General features: G+C 28.8%; 1 protein-coding gene across 20 annotated transcripts; it reads left to right on the top strand.

Moving 5' to 3' along the window:
• Positions 1–11,616: 11,616 nt before the first annotated feature.
• LOC111296054 (uncharacterized) lies at positions 11,617–19,511 on the top strand. Of its 20 annotated transcripts, XR_016346869.1 has the most exons (14): positions 11,617–11,910; positions 12,745–12,797; positions 13,197–13,365; positions 14,780–14,843; positions 14,936–15,034; positions 15,767–15,840; positions 16,006–16,159; positions 16,597–16,658; positions 16,854–16,916; positions 17,693–17,751; positions 17,837–17,919; positions 18,066–18,147; positions 19,194–19,240; positions 19,368–19,461. XR_016346869.1 is itself a non-coding variant. In XM_089769220.1 (13 exons), exons 2-13 carry the CDS (start codon positions 12,627–12,629, stop codon positions 18,077–18,079), a joined length of 897 nt encoding a protein of 298 aa, XP_089625346.1. In that variant the 5' UTR covers positions 11,617–11,910; positions 12,581–12,626; the 3' UTR covers positions 18,080–18,357. The 20 variants fall into 20 exon arrangements, 14 of the variants coding, with proteins under 14 accessions (XP_089625346.1, XP_089625340.1, XP_089625341.1 ...); XR_016346873.1 differs by having other exon boundaries at positions 17,883–17,919; positions 19,194–19,511; XR_016346871.1 differs by having other exon boundaries at positions 17,880–17,919; positions 19,194–19,511.
• The last annotated feature ends 209 nt before the right edge of the window (positions 19,512–19,720 follow it).

Below are 19,720 nucleotides of genomic sequence, written 5' to 3'. Positions count from 1 at the left end.
TTTTGCTAGCTTATGCAAAAACATGAAATCTTATGAAAGCATAAGTACTTTACTCCTTCTTAAAAGACGAAACTAAAGTATAAAGCTTATGTTATGCATATCCAAATGAATGACAGGATAATTAATACTTGAAAATAAACAAAATTTTTTTAAAAAATTGTTAAATTAGGCTTGAACAACACAAAATCAATTACTAGCTTGACTCTCAAAATTCTTAATGGAGTTGTCAAACTATTATAACATATAGATTCATGCACCTATTGCTAGACACAACTTTAAGAATCGTCACCAATTTTTTTTATTTATGTGCGATTGATCACCTATTTAAATCTGTCACCTTTTAAAGAATAGTCTCAAGCTTGATTATACTATTTCTAAAATAGTAGATTTTAGTTTACAAAACTAAAATTGGATTTAGAAGTATGATTGATTACATGTGATAAACGTTATAGCATTCCTACAACACTTATCCGAAAAGTGTTACTAGTTGATTTCATGTTATCTAAAACCTTAAAACATTTTTAATATCTACCAAATAGTTTATTGTTTCAAAATCAACAAAATCTTTATATAGTTTGGTAAGATTTTATTTGAGATTTAAATCCTCCAATAGTTTGGTACGATTAAAAAAATTATAAATTTAACTTTTTTTTAAAAAAATAATTAAATCTATCAATAGTTTGAAAAAATTTAATTCGAGATTTAAATCCTTTAATAATTTAATAATATTAAAAATTATTTTATAAAATCATTTAAAAGAAATATTAAAATTTTCAATAGTTTGTAAGATTTAATTTAAGATTTAAATCCTTCAATAGTTTGGTTGGATTGATCTGAAAACATTCTTAATTTAATGTTATTATAAAATCCTCCAATAGTTTGGTTAGATTAATTTCAAAAATTCATATTCTTGAAAAAGATAATTAAACCTTTCAACAGTTTAATAAAATTTGATTTTGAGATTTAAATCCTCTAACAATTTGATAGGATTGATTTCAAATATATATTTTTATTAAATTTTCTTATGAAATTCTCTAATACTTTGGTAGAATTCATAATTTTAAAATAATTTTTAACCTATGAAAATCCTTCAATAGTTTGGTAGGATTCATGGATTTATTTAAAAATATTTTTAACAAAAATTAATTTAAATAAAAATGAACAAATAAAATTTACATAAAATAAATTAAAGAAAGAAAGAAAGAATATTACCAAAGAAACTATCGACGGCTCAGCTCAAGCTTGAAACTTACGAGATGCAGGTTTTGGATCTTTGCGTTACGAATTGGGTTCATATCCAGTTTGATGCTTAAGGAAACTAATAATCGTCATTAGATTCTAGAAGTATCGACAAAATCCTCATTGAGAACAATGCTCGTTGGAAAATATCACCGAAACCTGGAAATCTCATTGAAAAATCACTGAAAATCGAAAAAAGCGTAAAATTTAAACTTGAACTATCTAAAACTTTTTGGTCTCAAATTCTTCTTTTTGATTATTGTCCTTTGTGCTAATTTTGAGTCTTTAAATAGATATTTAATCCCAACTTTAATAGAAGTCCAAATTTGAAAATAACTAGCTTAACTTTTTTTTACTCGGTTTCAACCTAAAAAATCCAAATATCAATCCCAACTTGTTTCTTTTATAATTTTGGACTTTCTCCTTTTTTAAACAACCAAAATAATAAAAAAAAACTCAATAAAATAAATAAATAAAATAGAAATTTAGATTTAACGAAAATTATGAACTAAATAAGATGTTTATAGTGATATTTGATATATTTTCAATTTTGAATAGGAAATCCTTTTGTCTTTACAATTTAACCTGTAATAATGAACTCAAATTACAAATAAACAATATCAAACAACAAAGTATGAAGTCAATTTACTAGTAAACTTCTTTATTTATATTTCTTTTATAAATTTCAAATTAATTTCTTACCATCTTCCTACCTTTCTTTCACCTTTCAAGTTTCTCAGCTTTATTTTATCTTGCTTGAATCATGCTATTTTCAATTATTCTAGCTAAAATAAGTAACAAAAAATTGACTAATTAGACCTTTGAAGATAACTTATTAAAAAAAATAATCACATCAAGTTTCTTAAAGACAAATAGCTCTAAAGTAGCATACCATGTAAGTATAAAACATAAAAAAAATCATTTTTAATAAATAAATCAAAAAAGTAATTTGCTTTTTCATTACTAACAAATACACAACCTTGTTTCTAAGCTTTAAAACTATATTTGGATAACCAAAACTAATATCCAAGTAGCTAAAATGCATTTTGATTTGACTAATAAGACCTGTGAGGATAGTTTATCAAAAATAATTTATTCAGATAGCACATCAAGTTTCTTTAATGAAAAATCGCTCTAAAGTAGCATACCTATGTAAGTATAAAACAAAACAAATCCATTTTTAACAAATAAATCAAGTATAGAATTTTGCTTTTTCATTGTTAACATATACACATATCTCTATTTCTAAGCTCTAAAATCATATTTAGATAACCAAAACAATATCCGAAGCAGCTAGAGTGCATTCAACATATAACACCAAATACACATCTCGAAATCAGCCCACCTTTTAAAATTTACATTTAAATGGGATAAAACAATTAAAGATTTTGCTTTAATAAATTATCAAGAAAGACTACCTAGACTTATAGTAGCACTATAAAATAAAGGATTTGATCAAATAACACATTGATCTATAGAACTATTACATCATAACAAACAACAATCTTAATACTTTTTTTTCTTTTAAGGGCATAGATTATTATATTATACTTTTAACATTCTAACCAGCACCCATGTTGATGTTCATTCTTTATCCAACCAATCTTCTAAAAAGAAAAAGTAGAGAAAAATATAAAACACATCATATTACCCTTAACTCCAAGATAAAATGGCATACTTTAGTATCATCTATTCTAACCTTCCTAGAATAGGTTTTTTTAAAGGAAGACTCTATATAATGTGCCCTTCCCTTACTAGGCTTTCCTTATTTTTGTATAGCAAGTGGCTTTCCTAAAAAGTACTTTTTATCATGTAGGTTTTCTAAAATCTATACCCCCAGGTTGCTAAATTTACTTATCACATTTACACCTTGTTTTATTTATTATCTAAGGAATTTCATTTACACCATGCTTCGTTGACTCATTTTATATCATAGATTAAAGAAAAGAAGTTACATTAAAAATGAAAAAGGGTATACCCCTTTTTCAAAAACAAAAAAAAAAAGAAAGAAAGAAAGGAAGAAAAGTTACCTTAGAATTATTTGGATTATATGTCAACCACTCAATCAATTAATTAAGTATTATAGGGTAGTACTTCCATTTTGTGACTTAACACCTAGACCATTTGCTACAAGATACTAAAGTGCATTCTAAAATCGTTCCCTATTGTAACAACAATGTTTGTTATGAAAATGTACCATCAAATAATAGGATAAAGACAATTATCATACAATCATCTAGGCCATAATAGCTAATGGAGGAAAGGCTAATACTTTAAAAAAAGTTGATAGTTTGAAATGTTGCATAGGTTCTTCTTAGGATGTGTTAATAGTAATCCTATTCAAAATAAACAATCCAAATCTAAATTTCAATGCTATTTTTCTACTTCACACAACCAATAATACAATAAAGCATATATGAAAAACATTAAATTATACCAAGCATGACCTAGAAGAATCCTTTGCTTTATCAACTCTACTACTTTTTTCTAAGCAATCTGAAATTCATTTGTTGTAAAAGGCAAAAAAAAGTATGCATTATGCCTGAAAGTTTTTTCCTAAAGCAATCATACCCTGTGTACTTTGTAATGCTTCAATAAATGTTCCTAAACCTTTTTTTTTTTCTAAACAGGAAACAAAGTTGAGTTTCAACTCTCATGATAATAATATAAATTTTAAACAATCAATATTTTAAAAATAAAATGCCTAACTATCTCATATCAAAAACCCTTTCATCTTTTTTCTTTGTCTTTGCAAAGCTTAAGAAACCTTTCAATATCTACTAGCAATAAACCTAATATTTGACTTAAAAATAAAAATTTAAATCAATGAATAATATCATAAAATATACAAAATCAAAACTAAATGACAAACATATATACTATAACGGGCCTACCTATTGCATTTTAAGAACCTTTTTATATTTGTTTTGGTCCCTACAAAGCATGAAAAAGCCATTCAATCTCTGCCAATAACAAATCTAATATTTAACTTAAAACTAAAAGTCTAAATCAACGAAATTAAAAAACTTGTAAATATGAAATAAAAATAAAACAGATAAAAAATAATCTTTTGCCAAATCTGAAAATGCCATGAACCCAAAGCATGTTTTGAATATTGACCCATTAGAATCTTCTCTCTTCACCTCTATACCAGCATTAATTCAAAGCTTGAGAAAGGTCTTTCGAAAACCTAAAAAAAGAGACTCATTTTCCTCTCTAATTCTTTATTCTTATTTTTTTTTTGTTATTTCATTACTCTCACTTCATCTCTTGCTAGTTGCTATATCACTCTTTTTTTTTTTAATTTTTTATCCTTATTATTTATGTGGTCTCTATCCATTTATTTTTTTATTTTTAAATGTTATACTTTTATCCTTAAAAATTTTGATTCACATATGTGAACTTCAAAATACCAAATAACAACCTAAATTAGCATGCGACATAATACATGTCAATTTGTGAATTCCTCTGTGCTAGTAAAAAATCACTTTAGTTAACTACACACCTAAATTGCACTTCAAAAACATAGAGATAGATAAAAAAGAAAAAACCTTCTAGAGACATAAAAGAACAATGAAAAATATAATAGAGTAAATGAGCACCCAACCCAAAAACAAAAAAATGTCAAATGTTAAGCCCAAGATCCTTAAAGGTCCTTTTAAACTAGGGGTGTCTAAATATTTATAATTTTGTGTTTATTATATTTTTAATTAGTTTGCTATCGTACAATGCACATATTATCTTTATTTATATAAATGTGAGTAAAAACATAAATTAATATTATTTAATCACTTACATGTTCAAAATATATGTAAAATATAAATAATATAATTAAAATATCAAATCATAATAAAATTAAAGTTTTAATTAAAAATTAACAAAATTTAAAATGTACAATAAATAATTTTAGAGGAAGAAAAGATATCTAAAAAATATTGTAAATAATAATATTAAGTACATCAACACAATATTAAAATAGAAACTAAAGGTTTTATCACTTCAAATTCATTTTCTTTAATTTTTATCATCTTTATCTTGTAAGCTCTTATTTGAAAGTCAAAGTTGACCCTTAAAGATTGGTAGTGATGTACAGAGCACATGTTAAGGCAGTTCTCAAGATTGACCCTGCCTTTTAGGCTCTTTATCACATCCTTAGAAACTAAACCTAAGCTACAAAAAGTATAAAAGGGAATTTGAGCTAAGGTTTCTAAATTTGTGAGGCCTCTTTTCCTTTTTATCACCTTCTTAGCTTGGCTCTTTTTGCTATTCATTGAAATTCTCCTTACCTTTAGAATTTTCATATTTAGAATACTCAGATTCTAAAAGAGTAAGATTCTATGCCTGAGTAATAGCTTAAACCACAATGACATCGAAGGAGAAAGAAGAAGGGCAAAAAGATTTCACAAATAATGGGAAAAAATCAAGGATAGAAATTGAGATCAGTTTAAAAGATTGGAGAAAAAAAATAGAAAGGACAAAATTTTTAGAATGAAGATGAGGAATAGAAAAGAAAAAAGAAAGGTCAGTTAGAGGAGCCAAACTAACTTTAGACATTAGAGCTGTAAGATTTTCAAGCTTAAAGTCAAATGCAACAAGAAGCTCTTCCACCCCATCATGGACCTACCTTTTTTTAGCACAAACATTATCTTCAACTCATTTTGGATTTTTTTTTAATATCAGGTTCAATTAAAAGGCAACTTGGAATAATCCCTTCCTATATGAAAGAAGAGACTAAGACATTTACCATCGACCTTCAAGTTGACCTCCCTTAGCTCCACCTCATAACTCCCTAAACTACAATCCCTAGAACCAGAAGAAGACATGATAAAAAATAAAAGAAAAAATGTATTGAGAAAAAAAAAAAAAGAAAGATCGATTGCAAGAAGCTAAAAAATTTTATGTTGGTTAAATTAGGTCAATTTGAGAGTAAGAAAGTTGTAAAGTAAAAAATAAAGGCTTAGAGGACCTTTTATGTAGCTAACATAATGGTCAAATGTGCACTTCAAATCATGTCACGTATCCTAGACGATTATTGATGATGACTCTTTTCATTTCCAACTCTAGGTTTTTTACCATTTTATTTCTTTTTTTCTCATGAAATTCAACTTTTAGATAACAAAGGGGTAAATTGATCATTTCACTTACTTAGACTGGTCAAAAATCTAGGTTAGATTGATCAAACTGGTCAAACACCAAGTTAACCTTGTATTAAACCAGAAAATCAAATTCTAACACCAAAAAAACCTACAAGTCTCACTTTGGTCCACACCACATCAAACGTATAAATCACATCGACAATTACTTACAAGCTCACTTAGTCCAACCTTTGCCCACCTTGACATTAGGTCACTCACCTTGATAAACCCAAGATCGACCAATTAAGTATATAATTTAAAACCCATGCTCGAGGTTAATTTTAGCACCATCGAGCAAATATTAGGTTGGCACATGCTAGATCAGCTAAGTTTACACTCAATAGTTTGATATTTAGACTACTTGGTGGAGGACAAAATGTTAGGAGTATTTTTGTGTTTAAATGGTAAAATGATCTTTTTTCTTATTAGAGATTGTTAATAGATAGTTAGGGGCATTTATGACTTTTGGATTAAACTGACATATCAAGTCAACCTAACAAGTATAATGCAACATCAACTTGGCCATGTCACCAATTTAGCTCGCATATCCCTCACCTTCCAACTATAAATAAGGCCATCCGGATGTTTATCTAATGATCTTATTTTCTTCTATTTTTTCTTTATTTTACTATTCTTTTGATCTTCTATAATCGATCTTTGACTTTATCATCGGAGTGCAAAAGTAAAGAACACTTCCTATTTTTGCCTTTACCTGTTCTTTTTCTCTCTCTAGTAATTTCAGGGTTTTACCTCTCAACTTGGAGTTAAACACAAACACTTTTCTTGGTAAGGTCTTGGTAATCACGATTGTGCTTATCACTTTAAGCTAATTAACAATGTCACTATAAAGCTAATTTCAAAGATTGTTATGAGTCGATTAAGGCCTTTCTTAGATAATATTGTTGCACTAACTCAATGTAGCTTTATCCTTGGCCAAAATAATACTAATAACATTGTGGTGGTTAAGAAGGTACACTTTTTTAGTATGACTCGTGGGAAATCTGGGGGTATGATTATGAAAGTTAATTTGGAAAATACTAATGATTGAATAAGCTAAGATGTTATTAGATGGGTGTTGTTGGATCTCAATTTACCCTCTACTCTTATTACCTTGATTATGTTTTGTGTAACTTTTGAATAGATGAATTTCTTATGGAATTAGGAGAAAACATAGATTTTAAGCTTACTATAGGGTTTTGGTGAGGAGATCCTCTCTCTTTTCTTTATGTGTGTTCCATTTTAAAAAACTTACTAAGATGATTAAGGAAGAGGCAGATAAAGGTAAGTGGCAATCAATTTTTTTTTATATCTATCATGGTGGTCCAACATTGTCTCACTTATTTTTTGTTGATGACCTAATTTAGTTTGAAGAAGTATTAGTGGTTCAATGTGAAATAATGGTAGACTATTTGAATTCTTTTTGTTCTATATCAAGATAAAATTAAATTTTAATAAGCTAAATTTTTTTCTCCTCCAATTGTTTGAATGATTTGGTGGAATCTATACAAACCAATATAGGCTTGCAACATTGTTATGAGTTTGGAGATTACTTGAAGTGCCTATACATTCAAAGAGGGTGAATGAAGATACCTATAAGCTTTTGTTTAATAAAATTAAAAGGAAACTTTTGTTTTGGAAGGCAAATCAATTATCATTTGAAGGAAGAGCCATTTTTGTGGAATGAATTTTTAAGTTCCATCTATGTTGTAAAAAATGACTTCATAAAAATGATTTTTGTATTTTTTAGTTTTTTTTTTCAAAAAATTGATTGAAAAATGAAAAATAATTTACTGGTTAACAAAAAATCAATTAAGTTTTCAGGAATTTGTATTTCCCTTCAAAAGGGGAAGACAATTTTTGAAAAATATCTGTTTATGAGTAAAACCATTTACGTAGCCTATGTACATAATTCAACTTAAGTTAGACCTCAAACATGATTCTTTAAGCTCATAGTTAATTTAATTTAATTCAAAATATTATTTTATTAATAAAAATATTTTATTTAATTTTAATTAAAAAATAATTTATTAATATTAGAAGTCTTTTATATTTTAATTTTAAATATTTTTAGAATTTTAATCAAGTCAAACTTCGAATATAATTGTTTGAGCTCGAACTTAATTTGATTTGACCTAAAATACTATTATATTGATAAAAAGTAATTTTATTTGATTTTAATTTAAAAATATAAAATATAAAATTTTAAAGTTTTCTAATATTTTAATTTTAAATATTTGCATTATGTATGTCATTGAACATAAATATTTTTAATATTTCAATAATAAATAGTTTTATATTATATATTTTAATAATAAATAATTATATAGTAGATAAAATTTTTATTATTTTAATAATTAATATTGTTTATTAGAATAATATTATTTTAATAATATGACAATTTTTAATCATTTTTAATCATTTTTAATTTAAAATATATTATTTTTATATTTTATTGACAAATGTATTTATATTATTATTTTAATAATAAATATAAATAAATAATACATTTGTTATAATTTAATTATAAATATTTTCAATATAAAATATAGCTATTTTAATAGTAAATATTTTTAAAATTTAAATAAGAAATAATAATATAAAAATATTATTATATTAATAGAAATAATATTTCAAGAAAGTAATGATATTTTAAATATTTTAAAATATTAATATAAATAATAATTTAATAATTTAATAATAAATATTATTATTCAAATGCATAATAATTTTAACAATAAATAATTTCAATATTTTAATAATAAATAATTTTGAATATTTTAATAATTATGTTAATATTATTTGAATGGAAATCATTTCTCTTTATAGGCTAATTATGGTAGGTGTATTATGTATAAAAACAATATTAACCATTTTGTACACCTAAAAAAAACTATTTTATTTAGATAAAATCCTACAATTTATATTATTATGGACATGCTTGACAACTTTTGTAAGACTATTTTTTGTGTAAAAACAATATATAAACTATTTTATTATATTTTAAGTTTATGGGATTTTATTATAATGATTTTATTGTGTTGTATTTTTTAATTATTACTTTTTATTTTATATTTATGACATTTATTATTATGGATAAGTGTAAAAATATTATTTAAAAGAGTTATGTAAAGAACATTATTTCGATGGAAATATTGATTTTTTTTTTAAATTCAAACACCAAAAAAATATTTTTCACAAGATCATCCAAATAATAAAAAAATATTTAGAAATTATTTTTAAAAAACTATTTTAGTGAAACAGATGAAGCCTTAATACGATTGCAAATTTTATGATGCAGTCAACTAATTTGCCTATTTCAGTGGCTAAGGAGATTGATTCTTTGGGGATCGATTGAGAGTCAGAAGAAAATTCCATTGGTGCTATGGGATAAAGTTTGTTAACTTAAGTCAGAGGGAATCTTGGCATTAGGATGAAGTTAATTATGAACAAGGTTCTTTTTCCTAAATTGTGCTGAAAATTGGAGGAGGGTAATTTAGGTTTATAGCATGTATGCTGGGGTCTAAACATTGGAAATGATCTTCTTTTATTCATACTTGTATCAAACAGTCAGCTTCTCATACTTGGAGAAGCATTTACTCGACTAGGGACGTGGTGAGGAAGAGATGTTTTAAGTTGATTGGTAATGGGGAGTACTTTTTTTTTTTTTTTTGATTTGATAAATGATTTGGAGGTAAATCTAATTGAGTTTTGTGAATCTTTAATCTCATTCCCAAGCAACCATGATATTGTTGGTGATTATCTTGACATGAATGGAAAGTGGGATTGGGAAAATTTGGTTTTTCTTCCCATTGATATTAAAAATCAATTATCCGTTGTGTATCCCATTACTACCAAAGAGGATCGAGTTATTTGGTCAGCAAATTTAGCAGGTGTTTTTACGATTAAATTAGCCTACAACCTTCTTGTGAACAGAATGAACGGTGATTTTTATTGGAATTATTTTTTTGAAAATTGGACATGCCGCATCAAGTGAAACATTTTCTTTGGCTTGTAATACGTAATAGAGTTCTTGCAAGGTAGTTGTGTGTCAAAAGAAAATTTTATCTTTTTCGTTAAAAGAAAATTGTTATTAGTTAAAGTTTTATATCATTTTCAGAATTATTAAAATAATTTAATTATTAAAACGATTTTATTACTCGTAATTTAAAATTATTTTGTTTGACTAATAATAGTTTATTTTTAGAATTTAAAGATTATTATGTTTAGTGCTAAATATAAAAATTATTTTATTTAAAAATATCAAAATAATAATATGTATTTAATAATTATACAAGTTAATGATTTTAATATTGTTTAAAGATAATAATTTATAAATTACAAGCAATATTTTATTTACTTTGTGACAAAATATAATTAAATTAACAAATAAATTTATTAATAGATAAATTAAATTTTATAATATACATAATGTAAAAAGACATTTAAATTAAAAAAATACAATTAATGTATTAAAATTATAACAAAGAAAAATAAAAAGATTATATTATGTATATAAAATATTAAAAAGTTAAAAAAACATATAAATTATTTTTGAACTTATTATAAAAAATATTAGTTTGGAATATAAAAATTTATAATAAAATAATTACAAATTTGAGAGAGAATAAATTTTTAATCTGCATATTAAATAATAATATTAATTATTGTTAATTTTACATCACTTAATTTTAGTGATAAAAAGTTTTTTATTTTTTTTATAAAAATTAAATAATCTTTTAAGACAATGACATAATCAATTTTGGTAATCCAAAATACCATCCCTAAAGATAGTATATAATAATTTAAATGGATATAATTAATTTAAATGATCTAAAATTATCATCATATAAAATCATTAAATGTTTACCAAAAGAGTGATCTAATCACAAATTTATACTCCATTTGAAATACCACCTTAAGCCAAACAGGTAAATAGTTGCAGACCAAATCGAAGAAGAAAAAAAGTAAATCTGACAATTTAGTGATACAATACAAATATAATTAAAATATAAAATATAAAAATATTACATTTTAAACTTTTAATAATAGTTATATATAAAATTAACAAAATAAAAAAAAATTATATTTTATATTTTTATATAAATATAAATTAAAACAGCATAATTTTTATAAAATAAAATAAAAATATATAAATTTTGTATTTTACACCATATGTCCGGTGAATCTAAATTTTAGAAAGTGTAAAACATTCTTATTAAAAAAAAAAAAAAATTCCAAGGGCAGGTATGTAATGAAAATCCGTCGAAGCCTCCGAAACTCCCGAACCCCAAAAAACCAAACCCTAGAAAAAGTCTCGTTTAACACTTACGTGAGAAGAAAGGAGTGCTGTAACTCAAATATTCACCTTTCACTTTCCCAGAAAAGAAAAATGGAAGCAATGAGAAAACAGCTCGATGTGCTAATGGGAGCCAATCGAAATGGCGACGTAAGAGAAGTTAATCGCAAGTACTACGATCGCGATGTTTGCCGTCTCTTTTTGTCCGGTCTTTGCCCTCACGAGCTCTTCCAATTAACGGTACATGGGATAAATCTAACTATTGATTCCTTAATTTCTATTCGCTTCATTAATTATTAGTTGCCAAAATTCTCTTTGTTTTGTTTAATTTATAGCTTAAAGAGAGAATTGTTGATTTGTGGAGTAATAGACTAGGGAAAACGAAGAGTTTGGTAAGTCTTTGGTTTTCTGGGGAAATGTGATGGGAAGAAAGACGGGTGCTTGATTCTACATTTATTTTTTTATAGTATTTGTTTAGGTTCCATTAGGTTGGGGTTAATTTTTTGCTTATGAAAGGAAAGCGTATTTGAATACTGAAGCAATAATGTTTTTGACAAAATTCAAATTTATAGATTTAACTTTTTTTAAATTGGAAAAATGCATGATTTTACTTTTATATCAAATTATTAGTTGCGTTTTGACCTTTCTTATTTTCATTTACTAATTGAATGTGGATTTTCTTTTGCTTTAAATAACTTTTGAGGCAGCGAATAAAATAGCAAACAAAAAGTTCCAAAGACAACAACCAAAAGGAGCATTACTGATAGCTAGTGAACGGATTGAATAATACTGAAAATCTAAAGCAAAGGAAATAAATGGGGGAGGGGGGAGTAAATTCTTTTGTTTGAGGAGAGGATTTTGGTAAAATCATTTATTGCTAAAAATGCTATACATATGCTGCTACATGTAGGTCAATACCGGACCATCATCATCATGATTTTGAGTTTGACTGTTGAATGGTCAGTTTTAGTAATACGTTGGATTGGAGTTTTTGATGCTTTTTTTTTTTTTTCCTTCTGAAGTTATTATTCTTTTGACATTACTGATCACATTTTGTTTCCTATCTTGCATCAGAAAATGGATATGGGGCTGTGCCCAAAGGTCTACTCTTTGCAGCTGAGGAAATTGTATCCTTTTTAAATCTTATTGCTTGCAATTAGTATTGCATTCTGACTTAACATTGTTAGTAATGTCTGACTTGTACTCTCTTGAAATCTGGGGTATGTCAGTAGGTACTATATAGTAGTAAATTTCATAGGCGAACCAGGCGGCTCAGACAGGGGTGCAAGGGCTGGATGTGGTTATGTTTTTTTTTTTGTGAGTTTTCCCATATATTTACCGGATCATGTCCTTCTAGCTGTCCCAAGTTTGAATGTTGCAGTATTTGATATGGTTCCAATATGAGTATGTTGGAAGAAAAGAAGGGTCAGAGTGCCATGCTAATGGACCATTGGCAGATTGCCTATCTTTTCGCTATCAAGCTCTAAGGTCTAGTAGTATATATTTGGTCTCTTAACTCCTTTTAGATATGAAGAAGCCAAGGCAAAAGGTGTTGATAACTGTGACAGAGAATTGGAAGAGGCCATGGATAGACTCATTGTTGAGTGTGATAGGAAAATTGGCAGAGCCCTAAAGCGTCTTGAAGATGAGGATGCAAAAGCTGCTATTGCAATATCAGTTTCTGAGGTTACACAGGTGAGGCCAAATAAGTTAATGCACTTTCATTAGTTTTATCCCATGAAGTACGGGCGTGGGGGAAAACCTTTGTGTGCCAGTGTCGTACCAGTGTCCGACATGGACATGCCACTGTCACAGCAGATTATGTAGGGTATACACTCAAAAAGGGCAAAAAAATAAAATTGGATACAGTCAAGATGGTGATGTCACACCTGGACACAGTGAAACAACAAAAAAAAATGGAAATTATAAAATAAGAAAAGCAGTATCATCCAGGGAAGCAAGACAAAACACCAAAAGCCAAAAAAAAAAAGAAAGAAATAGAGAGAGAAAACCTAGGGTTATGGGTTTAGGTAGTTTTAGGGAGATTCAGAGCTTGAAAATTGGTGGAAAGGAAGGTTATGGAGAAGGGAGGTTTTTTTGAGTTCAAAGTTGTGGTGAAAACCTAGGGTTTTAGGTTTAGGTAGTTTTAAGGAGATTTCAAGCATGAAAATTGGAGGAAAGGAAGTTTATGGAGAAGGGATTTTTTTGGAGTTTAAAGCTGCAGTTTTTGGTTTTAGATTTAGGCTTTTAGGGATTGTTTTTGAAAATCCATTTGGATAGGAAGAAAGAGGAGGACGAAAGGAGTTTTTGGGTAACTTTTGGTGGAATTTCAGCACTGGCGGACGGCGACCACCTGAATCTGGATTTAAGGGGGTTGCTGGTGGAATTTTAGGGAGAAGGAAGAGAAAGATAAGCTAGAGAGAAAATTCTTTATATATAGGAGGGGAGGGAAAATGAAAGAAAAAATGGCTTTTATAGTGCACCAATCGGTAGATTTAGGTGAGGCGGGAAGGAAGAAAGAAAAAGAGAAGAAAAAGAAAGATGAATGAAGGAAGGAAAAAAAGAAGAAAAAAGGGAACGGAGAGAAAACAAGAAAAAAAAGAAAAGAAGGAAAAAGGACATGAGGTGTTAAATAATTAAGATAGTAATTATCTTATTTACCTCTACATAGGTTTTATTTATCTCAAATTTGTTGTTTTCTAATTGTCATGAGTAAAATTGTAGTATTTGTATCCAAAATTTACCTTGGTGCTTTATCATTCCATAATTATTTCAGTGGCAAATTTGTAAAAAAATGTAGTCAAAAGAGTGATAGATTATATACGTTTAATGCAATCTGTATTTTCGTATAAATTATATATTTTAAATTTATATTAATTAATGAAAAGTGTCTATATTTACAATTTAAATTAAATATTTTAAACAAAATATATATAAAAAATATTTTTTATTGTCATGTCTTGCTGTAACAGTGTTTTCATGTTTTAGCAATTGCCGTGTCATCTATGTTCTGCCGTACCCATATTGGATTTCAGTGTCTGTGCTTCATAGGTTTTATCTAATGTTATGTTTTCTTCTTATTTGAATTTTGAAAAATTTGACATTGCAGACACCTGAAGTACTTGAGCTGTCGAAGCAGATGAAGGAGAAACTGAAAGAAGCTGACCAACATGGTGCATATTTGAGCTGGCATATGAATTATTTCAGAATTAAGGCATTGTTGTTTTGAGCGCTTTAACTTTCTGCAGATTGAATTTGAAGACAGCTTATCAAGCAGCAGAACATTTCTGTATTACGATTGGGAACTTATTGCTTAACCATCATGACTTAAATTCACTTGAAATTGCTCAATTTGTGACCCTAGGTAAGAATTTATTTCATTTGTATTATTATGTTTTATTTGCTTCCTCATTCATATCCTTGCAGTCAATAGGAGGCCAACTTACTGTATCGTTCTAAGAAATCATGTTTTCTTCTTCTTAGGAATTCATCTGAGGTGTCATCCAATTGATTATTGTGGAGATTTAGTTGAATTATTTAATAGGTTTCATGTAAGAGGCTGAACTGTTTTTGTAGTTGGAATTCATTCTTCCCCTATGTTATAGCTCTAAGTAGCTTTTAGTGACTAGTAAATGGGATGAAGTTAACAATCATGTTTAAGGTTGCGCCTAGATGGGGATGATATGGATGAACACTTTAGGTTTAAATGCTTACGGATGAATTAGGAAAAAGGTTCAAAGTTTTTTTTATTTGTATTAGCCTAGATATCTGGTAAATCATCTAGACACATTTATAGGTTGTAATAGTTATGAAAGTCCTCTTTTGTTAAAGATGATAAACATATTAAACCTTGAATGTTTCTAACGTGTTTAGTCAATACACTCGAAATTTTCTAGTAAAATATATTGAAAATTTGTGTGTTTTTGTTGTTTATGAAAAAGGAGTGTGAACTACCATTGCATTTGTTTGCTTAAAATTTTTATAGGCTCATTTCTTAGTCATTGTCTGCACTTTTTCTATAATTACTGATTATAAATGGTTGCTTACAAGCCTTTTATAAAATTTACACTCATACATTGGTACTTTTATTATACAGATCTTGAAGGCAAGACAGATCTTAAGATTCGAGCTATGGAAGAAGTAGAAGAGCTTAAAAGAGCAGACAATCAGGTATGTCATAGTTTTTGGAGGTTTAGGAATTAAACAATGAAAATATTACTGCCATAGAGTGGTACTTGGTATTACTTCTTGATTTGAGCTGTGGTGTAAGTTACATGATCTTGATACTATGATAACTTTTTGACTCTTGAACATGTCATTTTTTTGTTGTGATAGTCGATGCTTCTTTTGGATGCAGTCAACAAAGATAGAGCTTCACTGCCTCAACACCTGTCAAATCCACCACCACTGGCACCTCTGCCTATACCTGCACTTGGTACTCATGCGCAGGAGATGATAAATGAGAAGCTAAAGAAAGCCGAAGATCTTGGTAAAGTATTTATTATCAAACTGCTTAATGATGCCTAACTTTAAAAAATTATTCTTGTATGCTAGTAAATTGATTTATGGATTGATCTATGTGAATCCTCAAGTGAGTTGTTTTTGACATTAACAATTTGATCAGTTATTGCTTTTGTTCTGTGAGTGCTTTTTGTTATGGTTACAAAGGTATTGGCTACTTGATTGAGGTATAAAACAGAGCATTTTAAGTTATTTGCCATTCAACAACAGTCCCCCCCCTCCCCCTTCCCAAAAAGAAAAAAAAAGAAAAAAAATGATGAGTTAAATTCAGAGTATATTCCTTGAGGTTAGGATTATTTTTTTATTTATTTTTGAATTCAGAGTATAGTTCTTGAGGTTAGGATTATGTTTGTTATTTTTTTGTTTGCTTAGTGTACTTTCCTAAGCTTTCTCTTTATTGTATAGGTGAGAAGGGAATGGTGGACGAAGCACAAAAAGCATTGGAAGAGGCTGAAGCACTTAAGAAGGTTTTCAATTTCTCAGTTTTGGCCTATTCTTTTTTTCTTTGAATTTTGTTTGTCTTTGTTACTTCTATTTATGTCTTCATCCTTAACTCTTCTAGGCAAAATAAAAAATATCCTTTGCTGTGTCCTTTTCTTTTTGGCTCTTTTTAGGGGATAAATATCATTTTTGTGTATAATGGTTTTTCCTTTTCTGTTCAGCTGCCTGCTAGACAGGAGCCTGTTCTGGATTCCTTGAAGTACACAGCTGCTGATGTCCACATTGTGAGCCTGCTTTCTTTTCTGAACCAAACACTTAAAAGGCACTGTAGTAAACAAATGCCTATAACTTTGAAATGAACATGAAAAACTAAAGCTCACAACTTAAATGAAAATTGGAAGGTTGGTGCTGTTTGAAACCTCAGCACACAACTTGAGATGAAGTTTGGTATGAAAAACTAGGTCTTGTGCTTCCTGCCTAGAATAATTTGCATGCTTGTAAATGTAAAGATGCAGGTGCAAGCTCAGACTTCCTGAAGTCAGTTTAATACTTTGCTATAAGCAGCTTAGAATCAGAACCTTACTGGCCACAATATTTAAGTAATAAAGGTAAAGAGTTTGACACGTGTTATGGGAGCTTAATATTTATAAGGTAGATCTATGCTTGACTTCACTTTTGGATGTGAAGAAGTCTACATTCTGAGATAGATGCTTTCTGTATATCAGCTTGATTTGTTGAGCTTGGTGCTGTGTGCGTTTGTGGAGAAAAATAAAGGATATCATCATTCAGGATTGCTGTTTCGTTCATTTGCTACTGCCTTATTTCTTCCTAGTTTGTTTTACAAGCTTCTTGGATAAAGTATATGAAGAAGTCATAACATGCTATAGTGTCCTAATACTTTAGGATGAGACACATGATAGGTTCATGGACAGTTGCCTTACATGATTCCATTCAGTTCAATGATTTGAATTTCATAGTGCTTTCGGTGTTTGATTGTTTTCATCTGCTGATCTGATCTAACTTTTCCTAATTAATTCTTTGAATTGCAATTTTCATCCAGACTGATCAAAAGCTTCGTGTTTGTGACATTTGTGGAGCATTTTTAAGTGTTTATGATAGGTAAATCTTGATTCTGTTTCTGCGAGCTATTATTATATTTTGGCTTGTTTTAAGACTTAGAAAAATCAGTGTTTGGGGTTTCAAGTGCTTCAGCTTTTGACCAGACTATTATACCTCCTTGTTACCTGCAGGCTTTTGGGCCCAGTTTTACGAGGATAACTTTTGCAGGTACATAATGTGCGTCTTTTTCTGTTTTATGTGCTTGTAGATTGTGCTATTGCTAGAGAATAAAACATTAAGAAGCTATTCAATGCTTGTCTCTTGTTATTTGATCTTCTCGGTCAAGTTTTTTTATTTTTCCTTTTTCCTTTCAGTGACCAACGTTTAGCAGATCATTTTGGAGGCAAGCTTCATTTAGGTTATATGCAAATCCGTGATAAACTAGCAGAGCTTCAGCTAAGATGATTTATTTACTCACTTCTGTGTAGCTTTGGGTTTCTTTTTTTTGTAATACTTTCTAGTATTGAGTAGGGACTGCCAAGATGTTCTGTTCGCAAGTTTACTTGCAACTTCTTCTGACCTGAGTGTTAACTGTTTTGATTTAATTACTCAAATGTGATTTGAATGCCTTTGTCTAGTGAATTGAATGAATAAATCAAATAGATGCACTTGTGCTTAGTAGAAAATATCTATTCTTTTATACATCTTGTGTTGAGATGTCGTTAGGTTGGTATTGTGAATATGTTGGTTCAGGTGCTGGTATAATGTTTCACATTCATCTATACTGATTCTCAGTTAGTGAGCCCCCTGTGAGTTTTTCTTACCTCGGAGATGAATTATACCCTCCCATTTTCAATCTTTGTGGTTATAATCTGGATACTGAACTCTGAAAACAGAGTATTTTTCCGTGGATACACCTGTGCATGTTGGACTTGGGATGCATTACATATGACATTTTGGTTAGATATGACAAATTTTGAACTCTGAAAGACTCACAATGCACCTTCTTTAAGGAAACAATTAATATATGAAAGAAAAATAGGGGAGGAGGAAGCAGGTGAAGAAATTTGTAGAATTTGTATTCTACAAATCTAAAGTACAACTCTTTCGTTATGTCCCTGACTGGGACTACAAAAAATGAAACATGAGTTGCAAAATAATCTAGAATTGCATGCTCCATGTATTTTGCACTTTGGTGACATTATTAGCAATTTAGTGCTGGTTTCCAAACTAGTTTCTTTAGTTCTGTTCCTTCTCGCTACTAAGAAGATGCAGATGTTGGTGAGACGGGGCATGGGGCTTCCAGTTTTGTTGCGTAACTGATTATATGAGGCATTTGGATTAGGTTGGTATTAAGGCAGGTCGTATCCGCTATACTTTTGGTTTAATGGTTTAAGGCATAGTGTTTTATTCCTGGCATTGGAAGTGTTTTTCATATAGTCCTTGTGGCAAGTACATAAAAATGGTTTCAGTAGCACTTTCTTGGTAATTATTGTTGTTTGGAAGAGAGAAACAACAGCCGCAAACTTGATCGATATGATGACAGAAGGTAATATATTCTTTTTTTTTTCTTTTCCTTCTGCTTTTTTTTTTCTTTTATTTGGAAAAGGGGCCTGGCAAGATGGTTCATTCTTCGTTCATATTGCTTTAATATTTCTATATTACTGATGAAATAGATCAAACGAACGGAGTAGAGATTGAGATAGAGAACCTAGTCGGGATCGTGGCCGAGGAGATAGTCGTGATCGAGGGAGGGATTATGGTCGTAGGAGCAGGGATCGGGACAGGTATTATGAGTGAGATCATGGATACGATGGGGGCCATGAGAGAGATTATGAGCGCCCACGTAGTTATGATTCAAGAAGTCGTCGCAGGTCACCTTCTCGGTCTAGGGAACATTCCAGGGATTACGATCGGCACAGGTACTTGTTTTTTTATAGGTCTTATAAAGCTTATTTTCCTTTCAATTTAGGCATGAAGTCACTTGAAAGATTTTAAAACAATGATTTGGTATTCTTAAGTTAATTGA

This window comes from Durio zibethinus, chromosome 12 (assembly GCF_047325235.1).
Source record: "Durio zibethinus cultivar Kanyao isolate XHJ-2024 chromosome 12, ASM4732523v1, whole genome shotgun sequence".
NCBI classification, from domain to species: domain Eukaryota; kingdom Viridiplantae; phylum Streptophyta; class Magnoliopsida; order Malvales; family Malvaceae; genus Durio; species Durio zibethinus.
The sequence above is the reverse complement of the archived record's forward strand: the minus strand, read 5'-3'. Positions and strand labels throughout refer to the sequence as shown.